The sequence below is a fragment of the Equus przewalskii genome, chromosome 26, assembly GCF_037783145.1.
Source record: "Equus przewalskii isolate Varuska chromosome 26, EquPr2, whole genome shotgun sequence".
Classification (NCBI taxonomy): domain Eukaryota; kingdom Metazoa; phylum Chordata; class Mammalia; order Perissodactyla; family Equidae; genus Equus; species Equus przewalskii.
In genome coordinates this window covers 35,868,865-35,889,251 of record NC_091856.1, presented here as the reverse complement: position 1 = coordinate 35,889,251, position 20,387 = coordinate 35,868,865, and the positions used below count along the sequence as shown (strand labels likewise).

General features: G+C 61.4%; 1 protein-coding gene across 8 annotated transcripts in view; it reads left to right on the top strand.

Moving 5' to 3' along the window:
- VAV2 (vav guanine nucleotide exchange factor 2) overlaps positions 1-20,387 on the top strand; it is a 191,146-nt gene that overhangs the window by 157,782 nt on the left and 12,977 nt on the right. For 2 of the 8 annotated variants that reach the window (XM_070595452.1, XM_070595457.1), the window contains exons 9-23: positions 1,919-2,018; positions 2,964-3,059; positions 3,685-3,753; positions 5,260-5,346; positions 7,448-7,533; positions 8,248-8,380; positions 9,601-9,615; positions 10,581-10,690; positions 11,935-12,036; positions 12,479-12,567; positions 15,388-15,404; positions 16,256-16,277; positions 17,308-17,435; positions 18,718-18,792; positions 19,593-19,645. In XM_070595452.1, coding sequence (XP_070451553.1) covers positions 1,919-2,018; positions 2,964-3,059; positions 3,685-3,753; positions 5,260-5,346; positions 7,448-7,533; positions 8,248-8,380; positions 9,601-9,615; positions 10,581-10,690; positions 11,935-12,036; positions 12,479-12,567; positions 15,388-15,404; positions 16,256-16,277; positions 17,308-17,435; positions 18,718-18,792; positions 19,593-19,645 — 1,182 coding nt within the window. Of the gene's footprint in view, positions 1-1,918; positions 2,019-2,963; positions 3,060-3,684; positions 3,754-5,259; positions 5,347-7,447; positions 7,534-8,247; positions 8,381-9,600; positions 9,616-10,580; positions 10,691-11,934; positions 12,037-12,478; positions 12,568-15,387; positions 15,405-16,255; positions 16,278-17,304; positions 17,436-18,717; positions 18,793-19,592; positions 19,646-20,387 lie in introns of all 8 variants that reach the window. The other 6 variants (XM_070595451.1, XM_070595456.1, XM_070595455.1 and 3 more) reach the window with 3 other exon arrangements.

The window sequence follows — 20,387 nt, the reverse complement described above, 5'->3', positions numbered from 1 at the left end:
CAAAGTGGCCCCTGGTCGGTGTCTCTCGCCGCCAGGCTGTGGACGCAGGACGCAGCCGGGGTGTTCACTTTGCCGTGGCCGGAAGGTGAGCCTCTGTGCCGGTTCAGGACTGGACCACGGTGTCTCGCTGGAGTCGGAGGATCCTGGCCCCCGAGCCTGGGAGCCTCCCCGAAGGCCCAGGCGGGAGAGAGCCCTCAGGGTGGCCTGAGGACGTGCAGGTGGCTCGGCCCAGTGCAGGCCCCGGAGCCTCCGACCACACAGAGAACAAACAGTGCATCCCGAACACTTGTCGGAAGCTGAGAGGTGCTTCGGGAGGTGTCGTCTGTGCCCAACTCGGGGCTGTTCTGAAATGACGTGTTCTCTGGTCAGAAATACTGGCATGCCGCTCTGTTCTCAGGAAGCCTGGAACTCCAGGGCCGGGAGGAATGGGGTGTGATCTGTCCCAAACCCCCAGGGCCCGGGGGAGGGGAGACCTGCCCTGGGGCTCATGTGGCAGAGCCAATGTCCGGCCCAGCTGTGGTGACCGCGGCCCCTAGGGCCCAACAGCGAGAGCCTAGGGGTCCCGCAGACCAGGCCGCCTCTTTCTGAGTGCCAGCCTCCTCGGGAGTCGGGCCAGAGACAGGCCCAGCCGGCTGCCCCGAGCCTCACCAGGTGCCAGGGTGAAGCAGTGTCCACGACGGACAGAGAAATGGCCCTGAGGTCACCTTGACCTGCTCCCAGAGACTGCCTTGAGCTCCCCAGAGCCAGGACAGACCACTGTGGACGTGGCGCAGCTTCCCGATGAAGCTGAGACTGTGGCCAGGCCAGGCCGTCACCGCTTACTGGCTGGTGACTCTTAGCAAGTTCTTGAGGCCTCGGTTCCTGCCTGGAGAATGGGGCTGATCCCTCCAGCCTTTATGAGTGGGTGAAGGGTCACGACGTGCTGTGTGTCACGTGGCTCCTGTGGGTGGTGGCTATCACTGTCACCCTTGTCATTGCCATCGTCGCCTGCGCGGTCCTTCTCTGGGATTCTGCTCTGTAGTCGGGTGACAGGTTTTCAAAGATGAAGTTTCAGGATAGTAGCCCAAGGCCCCGAGAGTGCTGGAGCCCCACTCTGAAGAGCCAGTGGCCCTGGGGGACAGGCGGGGACACAGCAGAGGGCGTCAGGGCTGGGAGACAGCAGCATGAGGACTCTGGGCTGAGAATCGTGATGACTGCGGGGGTGGGGACGTGATGGGCAGCAGCGAGGAGTGGGCAGCGGGTGGAGCTGGATTAGCGAGCTCCTGCGTCCCGAGCATCTTCTGCATCTGCGGCGCCTCTGGCACCCCGAGGCCAGCACAGCCATGTCCAGGTCGCAGATGACGAGCAGGGCCCTCGGGGCTGATGTCACCCTGCCCTGAGAACCCAGGCAGAGGGCGTCGGTGCCTCGTGGAAGCAGCAAGGGCTGACCCCGGGGTCCACACACCCCAAAATATCAGCACAAGGGCCACCCCCCGGAGCGAGTCCAGAGCCAGGACGGGCCTGCAGGTGGGCGTGTGACCTTCCTGGGGTCCCCCAGCCCTGGGGGAACAGGGGGCTTCTCTCCTCTCTGCTTTAGCCCCTTGTAGGGGTGGGATGGGGTGGTGAGAACCACATCCCCAAACCCAGTCCTGACCTGAAACAGAACCACAGGAGGGCCCACTGGTTCTGGGAGAGTGGGGGTGCCCCTCCTCCCAGCATGTTGGCAGCCCCGCTCCGCGCCTGGCGGGATTTCGGCAAGGGGGAGACAGCAGCCACACAAGAACAAAACTGTTAAGCGTATTAGCGCGTACGGGGCTGTCACGGGGAGAGAGCACTTTGCCATCGCTCGCAGCCTCCCGGGAAGCCCAGGCAGGCCCGCGGGGCCGGTGGCTTATCAGCCTTCGAGTGTGCAAAGTGTGCATGTGTGTGCACCGTCCAGGCTCCTCATCTACGGGGAATACTGCAGCCACATGGAGCACGCCCAGAACACGCTGAACCAGCTCCTCGCCGGCCGGGAGGACTTCAGACAAAAAGTTGAGGTACGGGGGGGCTTCCCGGGTGGCCCCCAGCCCGTCCCTGGTCGGCTCCCAGGTTGCAGCTCGCTGCCTTCCGCTTGCCCATTTGAGAGGAAGGTGGGAGCCAGGGTAGCCATGTGACTATTTTGTAGATGTTTTTAGCAGATGATTTTTGTTTCCTTTGCATTTTGTTGGGGTGAGGAATAGGCAGGTAGAAGTCCTCATCCCGGGCCAGAACACAGCCTGAGTCCTCTGGGACCAGATCTGGCTCAGTGAGGGGCAGTGACTGACCTCTGACCTTGGCCTGTGTGGACCCCAAGACCCTGGACGATTGTGGGAGCCGTGGAGCCTCCCACCCCTCCCCCGTTCTCACCCCAGGCCGAGGGCCTGCCTCTGGCTCTTGTCGAGTTCCCCACATGAGCCCCTCTCCAGGCCCCTCTCCTCCCCGCCCTCATCGGGGGCAGCCGGGCTGCTCCCGGAGGCTGGGTTCCCACGTTGTACTTGGCCAGTCAAACCCTGTGTCCGGGGCGGATGCTGGCGCAGGCCCCTTTGCTCCAGCAATGCTGGGAGTGTGCCCCTTGGAGACTCACGATGCCCCCGTGTGTCCAGCAGCCAGTGGGGAACCCCTGATTCCTGAGCTGGCTGCCCCAAGGGTCTCTGGGCAGGCCTGATAGATGCCGGGCCAGGGGTCGCTCAGAATCCCAGAGTCCTCCCGTGGCCACTGCAGACCCCTGAGGCCCCCTGCCCGCCTGCTGTGAAGCCCGCCCCTCCGCACTCACCTGGTTTGGGGAGGGCTTTGGGAGATGCTGCCCAGTTCTGGGAGCCGGGCCAGAGAAGAACCAGACCCCCGGGCCCCAGTTCAGGGCTTAGGTCTTCCCCCCGCCCCCCAGGCTGGGGGATGGGAGTGTCGGGGTCCAGCGTCCCTGGGCAAGGATGCTCTTTATCGACCTGCTGCTCCTGACGCCCCAGGAATGCACGCTGAAGGTCCAGGATGGGAAGTTTAAGCTGCAAGACCTGCTTGTGGTCCCCATGCAGAGGGTGCTCAAGTACCACCTCCTCCTGAAGGTGAGCCACCGCCGGGGGCGGGCGCGCGCCTGGCGGCCTCCAGGGGAGTGGGGTGGGGCCCACAGACAGGCCGGGCTGAGACAGAAGCAGCAGACGACTCAGGACAGTCTGTGCCTAGCACATAAAAACTGCACAGCATATACTGGGAACTGCTCAGTACATATGTATGTTAGGAGTGTTTATCAGTAAATAAACAAAGGAATGTTATGATTAAAATGGGTAAGAGAGGAGAAAAATTGAAAGAGAAAAAGCATCTTCAGACCAAGAATAGGCGCTCCTGTGGCCGATCACGTAACCAGCCCCTGGGCTTCCTGGTGGCCACGGTATAAATGGAAATAGGAAGTCCTTCTGGACAGACAGACCTGGGGAGGGACAGTGGCTCCGAGAGGCTCTTGAGTGACTCCACAGGTCACTGTGAGCTCAGCACTGTGCTCTGTGCTGCCTTCACGGCCCCCTGTTATCCACGGGATTTGGGGACACCCCTACCTTGAAGCGGGGTGTCACCTGGGTGAGGGCTGGCTGTCTGTCTGCTGGAGTTGGGCAGCCCAACCAAAGCCTGAGCTGGGGGTGGGGGCAGAGGCCAGCGCCCCCAAGTGGTGACCTGGCTCTCCCCTCGCCCCTCCAGGAACTTCTGAGCCATTCCACCGACCGGCCTGAGAGGCAGCAGCTCAAAGAAGCACTGGAAGCCATGCAGGTGAGTGGGTAAACTGAGGCAGGGAGAGGCGGGGCCAGCCTCAGACTTAATGTACCAAGCCTGTGTTCTTTGACTGGAATTGGCCTTGCTGACAAGTCTCACTTTGTGACCTTGGGTGCAGATTTTCCTGGGAAGCAGGAGGCAGAGCAGGGGGGGAGCAGGGGACCAGACCCACCCAAGGGCAGAGGGGCAGGGGGAGGGGCTGCAGGCCGGGCACCTGCCCCGTGTCCCCATCTGTCACCTCGCCTGGCCCACAGTCACTCTCCTGGGCCTCTCTCCTACTTTCCCGAACATCTACCGGGCTGTCACTGGTTCCCAGGCACTGGACTCAGTTCTGGGTCATCCGGTCCTGTGGCCTCTGCTTCTGAAATGCCCACCCCACCCGCCACACCTCCTCTCCCCTCCTTCCGGTGTCTGTGGAAGCCCCTGGAAGGAGAGCTCAGCTCATGTCACTGCCCTGCTCAGAAACCTCCTGTGGCTCCCCTCCCAGGCCCCTGAACACGCTCCATCCTTTTCCACCTCTGAGTGCTGGCTCAGACTGGACCCCCTCCTTGTCACCTGGCTACATCTGTGCACCCTCAGTCTTAGCAAGGTGGCATTTCCCAGGAGGGTGGCCCCCTCTGCGTTGCGTCCCCCTGCTGCTCGGCCGTCTGTGCTGAGAGCCGTCGAGCTGCCTCGCGCTCCTGGAGAACTTCGCTCCCAGCCGTGAGGCAGCCCCGTGGCCTGTACCACCTCGGCCACAGTGGTGGGGCTGTTCCCTGGGGCCATCTCGAAACATTTCTGCCTCAGGCTCTCAGATTTCTGGCCTGCTGGGGGCTCCTTGTGGGACCAGGCTGGAGGTGCTGGAGGGGAGGCCGGAAGCAGCTCCCGCCTCAGCCTGGCTCAGGGATTCCACCCCAGGCAGCCTGTCCTCCTGCTGGGCAGATCAGGGCCGCCCGCTCGCGCACATTCTGCAGAGGGGAGGGCTCGGGTCCCCGGGCTGTCCCTGGCGCTGGGTGCTCGGCCCAGCAAGGCTGCTGTCTGGATCGCGGCGGGCACTGCCCCCTGGTGGCAGCAGGAGGCTCCAGCGCCTGATGGGCCAGGCTAGACATGGGGTTGCCCACGTTCTGCGGGGGGAATATGGGGACAGGGTCGCCCACGTTCTGCAGAGGCTGTGCCGGAGGCGGCGGCCTGCGGGTGCCCCTGTCCCAAGAGGAAGGAGCAGGCTAGTCTGAGTCCAGGTGGCTGTTTTCCCTCCAACCTGGCGGGGATCTTGACAGGGTAGAAAGAGGCAGGAGGCAGGAGTTGGGGTTCTCGGCCCTCCGTGGGGTGCACTTTGGGGCTGGTTTTACCTTTCCTGCTCGGTTTCCTCATCTTTCAAGTGGGGGTGGCACGTCTCACCCCTGTGTCGCCTCGAGGGCTGGCCACCTGCAGGGGATGTGGAAGGTGCTTTGAAGATGCCAGTCCTGGGCAGATGGGGGTGGGGTCTCGTGCCTGCTAACCACCCCGCTCCCCGTTGTTTTCAAGGACTTGGCGATGTACATAAATGAGGTTAAACGGGACAAAGAGACCCTGAAGAAAATCAGCGAATTTCAGAGTTCTATAGAAAACTTGGTGAGTGCGGCTGACCCTCCAGAGAGTGAAGGTTAATTATGACCGTGTAGACATGTTGTTAAACATTGCATTCACAGCCTCACTGTTGAAGCAGAGGCCGCTTGCTAAGGGGCAGGGCCTGAGGGAGGAACTGTATGGCCTGCGCCCTCAACTCTCTTGGGTCCAGGAGGAGGGTGTGGCTCCGTTGGGGCATGAGGCTGCCTCTTGTCCTTGGACCCCTTCATCTCCACTGTCCTCAGGAGGGACAATGGACAGGGTTTCGTGGCTCTACCCAGGAGCTGCCCTTGGGTTCTCCCATCCCCCTGGCCTCCATCAGGCAGGGCTGACACTTCACAGGACCCTCTCCCCTCGGTCTGGCAGAGGCTTGGCCTTGGGGTGGTGGGTGAGCCCCTGTGTCCTGCGGGGAGAGGAAACGAGCCATCCAAGGAGGCAGACACTTCCCCGCCTGTGCCAGCTGTTCCAGCTTCTCTCGGATCCGCCGAATGCTCAGACCAGGGTTTCTCCACCTCGGCACTGTTGCTGTTTGGGGCCGGATCATTCTTTGTCATGGGGTCTGTTCCATTCCTTGTAGGATGTTGAACAGCGCCCCTGAATTCTGCCTACTAGATGCCAGTAGCTCCCCAACACTTGGGGGGCCCAAGTGGTGAGGACTACGTGCATCTCCAGACCTCACCCCATGTCCCCTGGAACCGTCACCCCTGGTTGAGGACCACTGGTTTCTGTGCGAACGTTTTCATTCTCCGGACCCTGGACGTGGCAGGGTCGGGCGAGCCTCTGTCAAGGGCGCATCAACACGGAAGCTTTTGCAAAAGATGCCCCCGGAGGCCCATTCGTCACCCCCTGGGGTCAGAGGAGCCCAGAGGACCCCCGCCTCTGCAAACAAGTGGCCAGAAAACGCTCGTGCAGTGCCGTCAAGTAAAGGAAAGAAGCTGCCGAACAGCGCTATGATACCACCCCATTTTTCTTTCTCTTTAGAAAGAAAGAAAGTCGCCCGAGTGCGGAGGAGGTTAAGGATAGCCATGCCCCAGACCGTGAGCCGGGTGGCGCCTGGCGGGTCTGGGGGCCGCACCTTCCCCTCGTTCCCCCCCGTGTTTCTGAAGGCCACGCGGTGAGCCCTCAGCACTTTGACAACACGAAGAAAGATGCTTTTTGTTTTTTTTTAAAAGTTTTCATCTATGAGTAATAATTGTTCATTAAATAGCAAAAACAAGAGAGGTGAACAGGTGTGGAGCGATCCGCGGGCCAGGTGCCCCGCCAGTGCCGTGGCTGTCTCCCGCGCCCCAGCACTGCAGGCGGGCCCCCGGTTTGGTCCCCACACTTCAGAGACAAGACCTGGAGCCCGGAGTCGAGCGGCGACACAGGCGCTCAGCTCCCTCTGTGCTGTGTGACACCAAAGCTGCACCCTTAGTCTCGCTCCGGCAGCTTCCGGAAAATTTAGGAAACTGGGAAGAGGATGCTGAGAACCATCCACCATGGCGCCATGAGCAGGGCCCCCTGAACGTTTGGGAGCTCCCCCCTTCCTACTCCCGTCCGTGTAGACCTGTCTTCGAGAACCACACAGGGAACGTGTCGGGAGACGCGTCCTCTGAAAGCAAAGCAGAGCGGAGTTAGAAACCAAACGGAAACCGAAAATGAAATCTCGGCGGATCTGAGAGCGGGTTTGCCTGGGAGCCTCTTCCTGCGGGAGGTGACGGTGCAGGCCCCCGCGCCCCCGCCCTGCATCTGATAAGGGCTGTCTGTTCCCCTTCATTTGGTTTCTCGGGGTGGGGCGGCTGGCTCCTCCTGCCAGGCCCTGCTCTGGGCTCCACACAACAGCGGCCTGTCGACGTGGCCGGCACCATCAATCGCTCTTTGTTCCCGCCTAGCTGAGGGGGGTCCTCGGCGGGGCTGGGGGGACAGGGACAGGAGCCTCCAGTGCAGGCCCCCTCCGAGCCTTAAGCCCCAGCCAGGAACCACTGGTCCATGTCACTGGTCCGTGTTTGGTTTCCGTGGGAAACGTCCCCCTTGGGCGCGTGCCCACCTGCCCTTCTCGCCATGCAGTTGCTGGGGGGATGGGAGCGCTGCTCTCGCCTGGGGCTCACAGCCTCCCCTTCTTTCCCAGCAAGTGAAACTGGAGGAATTTGGGAGGCCAAAGATCGACGGGGAGCTGAAGGTCCGGTCCATAGTCAACCACACCAAGCAAGATAGGTGAGCGGTGGCCCCGGGCCGGGCAGCATCCGTCACGGTCAGGCGCTCCAATCCAGGGCACTCGCTGCCCGGCGGGTCTGGAAACAGCTTTTCCTGTGGAAAGAGCTGCCTGCCCACTCGGCTTTGTGTGGTTCTGCTTTAATTGCTTCCTTCCTTCTTGGCGAGAGCGCCCGGCAGCCACATCAGCCAGCGGCCGCCACACCCATGGGGTGCTCTGCCCGCGGCCGGCACTTGGCTGGCTGGGGGCAGCCGGAGGCCCTGCGAGCTCCCGGACTCCCGGGAGCTGGGACAGAGTGGCCACACGAGCTCTTGGCTGATGGCTGCGAGGGAATGCTGGAGCCAGTGACAGGGAAGGCTCTGGATGAGCTGGCACGGCCCTGCTTGTTCTGTCCTCCTTGTGCACCTACTGTGTGCAAGGTCTGGGGCCATGGCTGGGTCACAGCAGATATGGGTCCTGCCCTCATGGGGCTCCTAGTCTAGCAGAGGATGGACATGTAAAAGGGCACTGACCGTCGGGGGCAGTGCTGTGAGGAAGGCCCCGTGGGGGTGGAGGAGCCATATCGGAGCCGCCCAGACCTGGCCGAGGGGTCAGAGTTAGCAGGTGGGGAGGGCAGGTCTCGGGCCCCCCGCGGCCCAGCTGAGGCACACAGCCCGGCCTCAGAGCACAGCGCGCCCGTGGTGCTGACAGGTCCCCTGGCCGCGCTGTGGGGCCAGGTACCTGTTCCTGTTTGACAAGGTGGTCATCGTCTGCAAAAGGAGGGGCTACAGCTACGAGCTGAAGGAGATCATCGAGCTGCTCTTCCACAAGATGACTGACGACCCCATGAACAACAAGGACGTCAAGAAGGTGGGACACAGGGCCTTCCGAGGCTGGGCCACACCGGGCACAGGGTGGGCAGTGGTCTCCCACTGCGGGACGAGTTGTGGGGGGCCTTGGGAAAAGGTGAACCGGCTGGAAGTCAGTGCCGACCCCGAGTGGGCCAGCTGGGCGGGCCAGGCAGCCTCTGCACCGCAGCCAGGATGGGTCTCCCTCCTCTGCCGTCCTCTTGTCACTGTGGCTCTGCCGAGGGCACGCCCACTCAGGGACCGGCCAGCACTTCCTGCGCCTTTGTCTCTGAATCTTCCTGGAGCTGGGCACCATGGGGTCACAGCTCCTCAGGAAGGAGACTGAGCAACTGAGCAGGGCGGGCCTTAGACCTGGGGACCTGACGCCAGCCATGTTGCCCCTCCAGCCAGCAGGCTTTCCTGCCCCTCCCCATGCCTGCCCCCTTTGGAGGGGCTCTGGCTGGGCCTCCTGTGGCCCATCAGTCTCTGATGTCCAGCCAGCGGGCTATGACCACTGGAGCAAGGCCAGGACTGCTGGGGCGGGGCCATGGGTGCTGGGGGTGAGGCTATGACTGCCGGGGCGGGGCCATGGGTGCGGGGGTGGGGCTATGACTGATGGGGTGGGGCCATGGATGCTGGGGGTGAGGCTATGACTGCTGGGGTGGGGCCATGGGTTCTGGGGGCGGGGCTATGACTGCTGGGACGGGGCCATGGATGCTGGGGGCGGGGCTGTGGACACTGGGACAGGGCCAGGGCCACTGGGCAGAGGCCATGACCACTGGGATGGGGCCATGACATCTGGGGCAGGGTCATGACCTCAGGGAAGGGCTGCCACCTCCTCTTGGCTCTGTCCTGCTCTGGCAGAGGCTTCTGCCCCCAGTGCTTGAGCAATCCCTGTGTGCCACCCTGGGTCAGATTGGGGGCCAGGAGTCAGGGTGCTAAAGTCATGGACCCTGGCCTTCAGAGGCTGCCGTGTAGAATACAGGTGCCAGCTGGGAGAGCCATAGGGTGACCCACACAGCCCTGATGTCCAGAACAAGCCGCTGGGGCCCCAGAGGGGGCGACGGAGCCTCTCCCCAGGCAGCCCCCGTGTCCCAGCCCCTGGCGCCTTCCTCTCTGGTTCCACCACCTGGGGCTCTTGGCCATGGTCAGCATCCTGGGCTGCGGTCCCCACCTCGGGGCCCGGCCAAGTCTCTTAGTGACCTTGTCTCCCCTTTCCTTTCCTCCCCTCATGCTTCCTAGTCTCACGGGAAGATGGTAAGCACCAGGCACCCTCGACCCACCCCCCTCACATCGGGGCTGAGGCCACACTTCCATCCTGACCCAGGAGGGGGCCTGTGGGCCTGAGCAGGCTGGGCTCATGGCTCTGTCCCCCCAGGGTCTTAATTATGACCCTGCCCCGCCCAGAGATGGAGGACCACTGGGAGCCCTGCCACTGTTGTTGCGTAGCCCCTCAGGGGTGTGTCTGCCCCTCACGCTGTGTTGTCTTAGTCTTTTCTTTGTGTTTCCCCTCCCTCCCTTCCTCTCTCCTTCCTTCCCTTCCTCTCTCCTCCTTTTCTCCTCCCTCCCTCTCTGCCTTCCTTTTTCCCTCCATCTTTTCTAACACAGATGGACTCAGTCTTTCCACACCCTTCTTCCTGGGCCCCTTTGAAAAGCCGGCGAGACGGCTGGCCGGGTGGGTGGCCGCAGGGATGGGCAGCTGTGGGCGGCTTTGCTTCGGGCTCCCTGAACCCGTGGTTTTCCCTGCCTTTTTTCCTTTTTTTTTTTTTTTTGTTATTTTACTTCAGACAGTGAGTTTTTTTAGCATCCCATTTAGGAAGTGAAAGTGGGTGGGCCAGTATCCTAGAAGCACCCTGGCAGGTTCCTACACACAGGCTCCCTGGGGACCCAGTGCCATCATTTAGAGTCGGCTCCACTGAACCAGGAGATTTCAGTTGAGGGCGCACCTTGGAGGGGGTGGGAGAGGGTCCCAGGACATCTTGTTAGAGGGGCGTGCACATGTACATGCGTACATACACTTACACATGCAGACAGATGTGCACACACATGTGCACACGCAGGCACAGGCACGAGTGTGCGTGTACACGTGTCAGGGTGGATGCACACACAGACACATGCACACACGTGTGCACACGCAGGCACAAGCACGAGTGTGCGTGTACACGTGCCAGGCAGGGCACCCGAAGCTGTGCCCGTTGCAAGCACGCCATCTCCTCCCGCAGTGGTCCTACGGCTTCTATCTCATTCACCTTCAAGGAAAGCAGGGCTTCCAGTTTTTCTGCAAGACGGAAGACATGAAGAGGAAGTGGATGGAGCAGTTTGAGATGGCCATGTGAGTCTGCGGTCCATGCCCCGGGGCATGCAGTCCGGGGCTCTCACAGACAAGGGGTGGTTCGAAAGCCCCAACACTGAGACAGGCTCTGTCGCCCCCGGGATGCCAGCTCCAACTTGGTAGCATCCTAGCTATTTAATCTCCTTGGGGCAAGAGGGCCCTCCGTCTGCTACAGCCTGTCCCAGGCGGGCTGTGCCATCCGCTGTCCCTGAGCTGGGCCTCACTCGCCTGACTGGCAGAGCAGAGTGGCTGGTGTTTGGCCGTGGTGCCAGAGGGACTCGTGCTGACTGGGTCTTCAGGGCCTTACAGGCTGGGGGAGCGTCCCCTTTTTGTGAAAGCCACAGAGCTGTTTCTCCGTGAACACTAGGGGGAGGCCCAGTATGTCCCACAGAGAAAAGTGATCAGTGGGGTCCCCAGGCCCGTCAGACCTTGAGGCCAGTGTGGCAGGGCCCTCTGCACGTGGCCTCTGCCGTCAGGGGGCTGGGGGCCTCCGGACAGGTGCGCTTGCCTCCCTCGCCTTTCCTCCTGGGGAAATGGAGGTGAGAGGAGGGCCCAGGCTACGGGGTTATTGGGAGGTCAAATGGGATCACGTCCAGGACACGTCAGAACAGGTGACGGCCAGGCGGCGGGCCCCAAGGCTTGGCGGGGGGAACCATGGGCCATCTCTGTGTCTGCCCCTCGGTTTCCAGAGGCTGTAATTTCCTCCCCGACATTCTTTCATGGAATTTTCCGAGTATTCATGAAAGTTGAAAGAATGCTCCGGTAAACACCCTCGGATTCCACCGTTAACATCTTGCCCTACTTTCTTTGCCGCGGACCACTCCACCCAGCCCTCGCGCCCCCTGACGGTGGGTGTGTTTCTAAGGGAATTGCTGACATCAGCACACGTCCCCCTAACACGTCAGGGTGCCATTGTGAGCCCGAGGTCACTGTGGTTTAGTCTGGAACCGTCGAGCTTGCACACAGTGAAATCCTGAGTCCACATCCGCTGGGGCTCCGCAGATGCCCACACCCAAACCCTCGTCAGGACGTAGCCACCACCGTCACCCCAGAAGGTTCTCTCGGGCCAGCGCAGCATCGTGTTGAAGGTCCCACTTGTTCTCCCCGGGGTGTCAGGGCCCCCCGAGGCTGCCTGGGTGTCAGCAGAGCCCGGCTCTGAGTCCTGGCCCCCCGACCCCCTGCCCGGCCGGCTCCCACCCCCAGGGGCTCAGGGATCTGGTGCCCTCTTTCCATCCCATCATCAGGTCAAACATCAGGCCTGACAAAGCCAACGCCAACCACCACAGCTTCCAGATGTACACGTTTGACAAGACTACCAACTGCAAAGCCTGCAGGATGTTCCTCAGGTGAGGGGCCTCCCGCCCCACTGCCCATCCACCCACATTCCCCCGGCCCCGAGGGGGCCTAGTGTGGGGTCTACCCAGTGTCCCCCTCACTGCTGACCACCCCCTAGGCCAGCACCATGCTGGACCCAGAGGGCCCTGGGACTATCCCTCAGTGTCAGACCCTGCTGGGCCCTCCGGTGTTTCCGATCCAGCTGAGAGAGGAGGTGACTGTCCCTGTGGGTGCCCAGGTCCTGCTGTGTGGGACACGAGGCGGGGGCGGTCCGAGGGGAGAGCGGGCACAGGGCTGTGCATCAGGGTGGGGGTCCTGGAGGCACAGGCCTTTGAGGAATGGGTGGTCCTGGGGTCCACGGCGAGGCAGGAAGGTCGTCTCTGGGCCCTGCCGCGGCTGTGGGGAGTGAGGAGCCGGCCCCGCGTCCGACTCAACTCCGCCCTCCCCTCGCAGGGGCACCTTCTACCAGGGGTACCTGTGCACCAAGTGTGGCGTTGGGGCGCACAAGGAGTGTCTGGAAGTGACGCCTCCCTGCAAGATCAGTGAGTACCGACCCCTCCCTGCCCACCAGACATGAGCCTCGGGGGCTGGTCCTCAGGCCCCGTGACACCCCACATGCCGAGGGTCCTGTCACTCACGGCTGCCCTTTCCCACCCTCCCAGCCCTGGCCATGTGCGCCCATTCTCCTTTCCTACCTCAGTGACCCCATGGGGCAGGGCCCAGATGAGGAGACTGAGGCTCAGAGAGGGGTGGACACTTGCCTCAGATCACACAGTCGAGAGGCCCAGACGGTGGGGGAATTCCATGCCACTGCGCTCCCTCCTAACTCTTAGCCTCGAGGGGTTTGCTCTGCCTCTCCTGCATTGCCTGCCCCATTCCAGTTGTAAATTTGTGGAATCTCCACCCCCAAAATGGGCACGGAACATTCTGGGCGATTGCGTGGAGGTTTCCGATCACCGAGAAACTCGGGTCGCAGTCATCCTTCACCCTGGTTATCCTGCGCCCAGGGAGACCTGGTCCTCCTCAGCTGCGGCCATGTTAGTAGATGGTTCATGCACGTACTTGCACAAGCACGCTTGTGTGCGCACAGCACTCACCAGGCCCCCTTCTCTCTGTGCCTGTGTGTCAGACGCAGATGCCTGAGGCTCAGGAAGGGGAAGGGACTTGGGCCCCACTGCTGGCACCCGGGTGCCGAGGCGCCTCTGAAATTTCTTGGTTTGGGGATGGGTTTGAGGGAGTGCCCAGCCTGGGGTAAGCTGTACGGTCAGCCGAAAATCCTGAGATGGTTCTGGAAGGTTTCGAGCCACCCGGCAGGGGCTGGCTGAGCACTGGGTCCAGTGGGCAGTGGGCGCCGAGGCTTCCTTCTGAAGCACAAGCCCGGGGGTCGGGGCACCTGCTGGGGATCTGTTCCGCTCCCCGTGCTTCATGCGGGCGACCTGGCCCCTCCCACATTGCCATGAGATGGTGCTGTCACACGGCGGTCCCCACATGGGAAGCGGCTCTCAGAGGAGGTCAGCTCGTTCCAGGTAGACAGAAAATCACATCAGAGCTGCTCGTCACCCCGAGACACCGCTGCCCAGAATAGAAGGTTTTGTCAGTTCCGCATTTACTGTGAGGGCTGGCCCAGCTCCCTGATCTGGGAGGAGGGTCCCACAGGTCAGCCCAAACCCCTCGGCCCGGCCACAGGCCCGAGGCACCCCACTCCTGCCCTGTCCGCAATCCAGCAGCCTCCTCGGGGCCAGGAGACACCTCGGGCACCTGCCGGCCCAGACGCGGCTTTTCAGCTTTGCCCGTCAATACTGCCCTCTTGTGGCCACTTGTCCCCCGCACTAGGCGACTGGACAGTTCGTTTCTTTCGGCATTTTTTTCCTGATCCTAAAAGTAACATACTTACTTATCAAAAACTTGGAGAAAGAAAAGAGAAGAAATGAAATAAAGAAGATAAACATCACCCACAAACGTATCAAGAAATAACCAAAGGCGAAACTTTCGTATATGTCTTTGCAAGTTTTCTTTCTTAAAAATATTCTTTCTGTTTTCTTCCCCTGGTTATTAAATCCTCGTTTCCCATAGAAATGTGGAAAGAGAGGAGTAAAAGAGAAGATGAAAAGAGCTCAGTGCCTCCAGGCACAGCTCGTGGCCTCCTCTCCTTTTTGCAGATGCACGTGCCCATCCACCCCCGTCTCTGTTTGTTTCTGATATTTTCATAATAAACACACCTGGGACCTACCCAGGCAGGCGATTTCACCTCTTTTGAAAGCTGAAGTTATCCTGAGCATCCTCCCTATGTCATTAAAAGTCCTCGCTGGGCACCTGCTTTTAGTTCAAGGAGCCTGTGGTTCTCCCAAGGGCGATGCGTGGTTCCCTCACTTCTCCCTCTGCTGGGGACGTTGTCCTGCCCCAGTCCCTTCTGGCCGTGTTCCTCTGGAGAGTTCCCAGCTGCTTGCTCTCTTTTGGGAGCTGCTCTGCCCTCTTACCCTCTCTGGGCGTGGGCTCCAGGCCGCTGCTGGGCCCTTGGTCAGCTCCACCTCTGGGCTGTACCTGCCAATCACCGGGGCCGAGGCAGCCTACACTGTTTGCTGCCCTGGGCCAGGGGACCCCCGAGAGACGCCAGCCTCTCCCTGGGAAGCCCTCGTCGGGGCAAAGCCTCCTGCTGTCTTCCGTGTGGGCAGCGGGTGGGCTGCCCGCCCCTCCCCGCCCAACGTCCACTGAGCCTGGAATCTCTGCTCTGTGGGGTCTGTCCGATACTCACACCTGCCCCGAGCAGGCTGCAACTCTTGAGTGTCAGAGGGTGTCGAGGTCACATCAGCCACATGCCTTAGCCACTGTGGTCCATGCTTTGTCCAGTGAGGTGGCAGCCCAGCTTATCAGAAAGCTGGGGCCAGCCTGGCTCTCTGTCCTCCCCTTGGGTCACCCGAGGGCAGGTGGAAAGAATCTTCAGAACATCTGCCTTCCATCTGACAAGCTGAGGTGCCCCAAGTTGGTAAATGAACATCCTGGCAAATAGGTAGCATGCCTACCAACACCTCCTGTCACCTGCCCACGGCAGGCATTACTAATCAATTGTGGAGATCTTCCCTTTGAGCCCGGCTTCCACCGAGGGATCCAGGTACTCCGCCATTGGAGCAGAACGGCCCACATAGGAAAATCTGTTTGCCTTCGGGTCTGATACCCAGGCTTCATTCTCCCGTGCGCCCCTAAAACCAGAGCTAGAATTTGCCGTGAGAAGTAATTAAGAGACTTCTGGCACCTCCAGCTGTGTGTGTGTAATCTATGCCTCGAAGCTCGCCTCACTCACGCACTTCACCATGCCCTCGGGCCTGGCAGCTTGCCCCCTAACGCCCACTGTGCTTCCCTTTCAGGTTCTCCAGCAGACCTGGTGAGTCCGCCAAACTGCCCCACCCTGCCCGCTGCCCCGCACCCCACTCAGCCCTGTGAGCCGGAGCCAAAACGACCCCCTCGCTCCGGCTCTCCCCACCCTGGGGCCACACACCCCGAGCTGCTGCTGGTCACGAGGGGCCTTCGTTCTCCTCGTGGGTGTCAGTAGGAATGGGTCCCTGTGCACGGCCTCCCGGGGCCCTGGCAGCTGCCGCCCTGCTGGCTGCCCCCCATTCTGCTTGCATGCCGCGAGGGGGGCCCAGCTCTGTGACGTGCATCCACCCACCTGCCCCCATCCTGATTTGACCTCGGGCCCTCTGTTTAGCTGACTTGAGGATGAAGTCCCTGAATTCATCTATGGGGTGTGGGCGTCACGCCTCACCCCAGCCGTGGGGTTCAGTCAAACTAAACAGCACTTAAAGGACACTTCCTGGGCCCTGCCTAGGGGACAGAGCGGTGCTCTCGGAGCAGGACAGACATCCAGCACTTAGTCTTGTGCAGCAGGACATGTCCCAGACAGTCAACAAACCCCAGGCTCAGGGCGGGGAGCAGTCAGGGCAGACTTCCTGGAGGAGGTAGGAATTAATAGTAAGGGATAGGAGAGGAAAAGGGATGGATGTCCCAGGGCTGCAGAGAGGCACAAAGGTGCAGAGTATAGGTAATAATAGTGGGGGGCAGGTGGGGTGTCACTTGGGGAAACAGTGTCACCAGTGCCTGTGGGAGGCCAGGGCGTGTCCGTCTCCTCCCCCCTGCTTCCTGCCTTGACCCTTCCATCTGGGACGTGGGGGGCAGGGAGTGTCCGATGCTTGGGCAGCCTTCCCTCATCACTATTGTCTGTCCTTGCCCTCACAGGACACCTCTGGAGCGGGACCGGGTGAGTCTGCGGGACTCGGGCCCTCTCAGCCACTGTCCGTGCCACTGGTCACCCTGGGAGCTGAGCCACGCCTGGCCACAGTGACCGCCCAGCTTGGCCCGGCATTCTCAGCTCCCGGCTCCCCGAGTGTGTGCTTCCCTCTGGCCCCATCTCCCTCCCGCCTTCACGGCCACCTCCCCCGGAGCCCTCTTAGTTTCTAATGATGCAACGCTGGGCGTGGGGTCAGGGTCCTTTCAGATGGGGCGGAGCGCTGAGCCAAGACCCTCAGCAGAGTAGACGTCACTTGACCATTTTCCTGTTTCCTTGTATCCCCGTGCCTTGCGTTGTGTAATAGGAGCATAGCTTTTAGATGCTGAGAATCGAAAGCCCCGTGTTTGGGGTGGCCCGAGCTGTGCCTAACAGAATCTAGACCTGATTATGGAAAACGCACGCCCAGAACCATGCCAGTGCTGTGGGCACGCCAGCATCGGGACCGGGCCCACAGACACAGCCACAAGGGGCCCGTGGGTCACAGCAGGGCTCGGTCTAGGCGCTGCCTGCAGATTCTCAGGGGGCTCAGCCAGGACCCCCGTTTCAGCCCCAGTGCTGCCCCAGACCAGTGGTGTGGCCTTGGCATGGCCTTGGCCTTGTTGACCCCTGGTGCCCCCCCCCACACACCCCGTCTAACAGGCAGGTGCCCTCCTGCTCCTCGGGGCTGTCTCTCGTCACAGACTTGAAAGGTGTTTGGAAGAAAATACCTAAAGTGCCCTCTGAAAATAAGTTGCTCTTCGCACAATGATACCCTGACTCTGTTTCTCGGATAAACAGTTTACTTACCATACAGAACAGAGACGGGGGCGGGGTTACGGGAAGAATTTGGGGGGCAGTACAGGTCCGTGTGTCTGTCTGTGGCTGCGTGGGGAGTGGTCTCTTGTCCAGCAGCCCCGAGGGGTTGAGAAGGCTGGGGAGGCCAAGGGCAGCGATGGGGTGGCGGGCTGCAGCCAGGACGAAGTTACCAAGCGAGTGGTGCCTGCTGCTCCGTCCTCAGCAGGTCCCAAGATGGTGGCCGTGCAGAATTACCATGGCAACCCCCCTCCCCCCGGGAAGCCAGTGCTGACCTTCCAGACGGGTGACGTGATCGAGCTACTGCGAGGCGACCCCGCGTCTCCGTGGTGGGAGGTGGGTCTGGGGCCTGGGAGGGTGGGGTCCCCCAGGGCAGAAGCACAGGGTCCTGCACCCCCGGGCAGGGGCAGGCGAGGGTGAGAGCCCTCACGGGTGGAGAGAAGTGGGCTGTCGGCAAGGCCTCGGTTCCCTCCATGACATGGATTTGAGGGGTCCCCAGCCCTGCGTCCCCGTCTGCCTCCTGCCTCGGTGCCTCCTGTACAGCCCCCAGGCCCCACCTCGGCCATATCATGCCCACCTTCCTCCCCACCCTGCCCCCGTCCAGGCCAGCACTGCTGCGAGGCGGCCAGGCACCGTGCTCGGCCCTGGGGGACACCAGGACTGAGGCCCACCCCCCGCCTTTCCCCAGGAGGCCCCACAGATGCCAGTGTGATGGTTTATAGTTCTGAGCCTTGAAACTCACTGTTTCAGTTAAAAAGCCCTAATAGGTGGCGCTGTCTGTGCCCACCTGCCCCTGGGCACCTCTTCCAAGCCCCAGTGCTCAAGGGAGCCCCCAGACCCACAAGGGTCAGCGTGGTGCCGCAGGAGCTCAGCCTGGGCCACCCAGGTGGCCAGCTAGAGCTGACATTAGAGCAAACGTTCGTTAATGTTCGTGTTACTGTTACTGCCATCGTTGTCATTTTGCAATGGTCCTTGTCAGTATGTGCTTACTTATGAATTTGTTGTACTAGACCGTGCCTGCACATAACCTGAGATTCTCAAGGGGCAGAAAGGTGTCTGCTGTACAAAGTCTCTGTCCCACGCTGACCCTGCCACCCAGTCCCCTCCCCAGCTGTGACCAGGGCCATCATTTGTTGGTGGCCTTGCAGAGACACTTTGCTGATCTGCAAGCAGAGGCTGAGGAGGAGGTATGGGAGGACCCTGGGAGGGTCTTCCTGGCAGATGGAACTGGGAGAGGGAAAGCTGAGTCCAGGCCCCGCCCCAGACCCTCCCAGACAATGTCTTTTTATTAAGATCCCTGGGTCCATGTGCCCCTTATGGTTTGAGAAGGGCTGGTGTAGACAAGAGAACCGGACGGCAGCCAGGAGATGGGGCTCTAGTCTAGTGCCAGCTCTGAGCAAGTCACTTAACTTCTCTGGGCCTCAGTGTTCTCATCTGTGTTGTGGGGACACCCTCACCTTCCTCCCCCGTCACCTGTGGGGAGGTGACGCTCTAATGCACTTCTCAGGAGCTCCCCTCGTCCTGTCCTTGGCGAGCTGAGCAGACACTAAAATGCCCCCACACCCGTCACTGGCCAGGCCGGGCCCCGGTGGCCCTGATCTTCTCTGTCCTCTTCCAGGGTCGGCTGGTGCAAACCAGGAAGTCAGGTTACTTTCCGAGCTCGTCTGTGAAGCCCTGCCCCGTAGATGGAAGAGTGAGTACTTTCCACAGAAGCTTCCGGAGCACAGTGGCCAGGGCGCTGAGGGTTCTGAGAGCTGGGCCTCACTTGGGACGTCCTGGGCTTGTTCAGGACACTGTCTGCCCAGCCGGCTGCTTCTGTGCCCTCCCATTGTCCAGCTGAAGGAGAAAGCCTTGCCGGCCAGGCCTTGCTGACAGGTCAGGGAGACCAGACAGCAGAGGAGGAAAAGCGTGACTAACTCACTGGGTGGCCTGGGACAGGTTCCGTCCCCACCATGGGCCTCAGTTTCCCCATCTGCCTGGTGAATGGGGTGCAGAGGAGATAGGTAGCCTGTGAGGGTGTGCCCAGCCTGTGGCCCAGTGAGGGGAGGCCAGGATGGGGGCTCCGGCCAGGGATGGGGTCTAGGGAGTGTGCGGCCTGCCACCTGGAGATCCACGCTGCTGCCGGCCACGCACCCCCTCGGGGCCTCAGACCCCTCTGCAGCAAAGAGCTGTCGGGTGTGCTGTCTCCACTGCTGAGAAATTCCTACCGCCTTTGGTCACTGCCCTCCCTGGGGACTCGGTGCACTGTTGGCTGGCTGTTACTCATTCATTCAGTCGGTCAATCATTGTCACACCTGCTGAGCATCTACTCAGAGATGGTCACCCAGCCGCTGCCCTCAGGGCCCTCACAGTGGCTCCAGGGCTCAGTCCACGTTTGTCCTGGTGGCAGGTGCTGGACCCGAGGGTGGGGTCGTTGCCGACAAGCCCCCTCCGGCCCCCACTCTGTGGATGGCCCTGGGTGCGGGGTGTTAACCCGAATGCTCTCTTTTTCAGCCCCCCATTGGCCGGCCGCCGTCCCGGGAGATCGACTACACCGCGTACCCTTGGTGAGTGGATCGGCACTGGGCCCTTGGCTGTGGGGTGCGGCCCCACAAGCTCAGGAGCAGGCTGGGTCTGGGCCCCGGCTTCCTCTCGCTGTCTCCAGGGCGGCTGAGCCCCGCTGCCCCCAGCCCCCTTCTCCTTCCTCGGCCCTAAACTGCCGGGGGCCTGCAAGGTGCTCTCTCCTCTGAGGTGCTGTTTCCCCATCACCAGAACAGATCGTCAGGTCCGAACATTTGGGAGAATGAAGCCCTTTTGTGTGTATCAGTTGAGTTCACCATATGAAATATATAAAAGGGGTCTGTTTAAGGCCAAGTTTACAATCGCGTGACTTCTCATCCAGTTGCTGGATGAGAACAGCGAGGCCGTTTGCAGTAATGAAATTGTGAAGGTCGGTGTTTTAGGCATGTGTCACAGATGCATGTCAGCCTTGGGGTGCAACTTTGATCACTGCCTGCTGGGTCACTGGGCTGCCTCGAACAATGACCGAGTGCCCAGCCCTTGGTGACAGTGTCTCCCTGCAGATGCTCGCCCCACAGCCACCACAGACTAATAGGCACTTTGAGTGTGGTGGCTCTCTGCCCCAGGAGGGTTTGCCCTCGTGGTCGCGGTTTGGGGTTTGTCCCTGAAGCCACCCCTGTGCCTGGCAGCACGCTGTGCCTGCACCCTCGGTGTCCCCAGCACCTTGGCTCGGGCACTCTGTCCATGTGGTCAAGAGGCCCCCGGGTCTGATCAGGGACGTCGTTCACG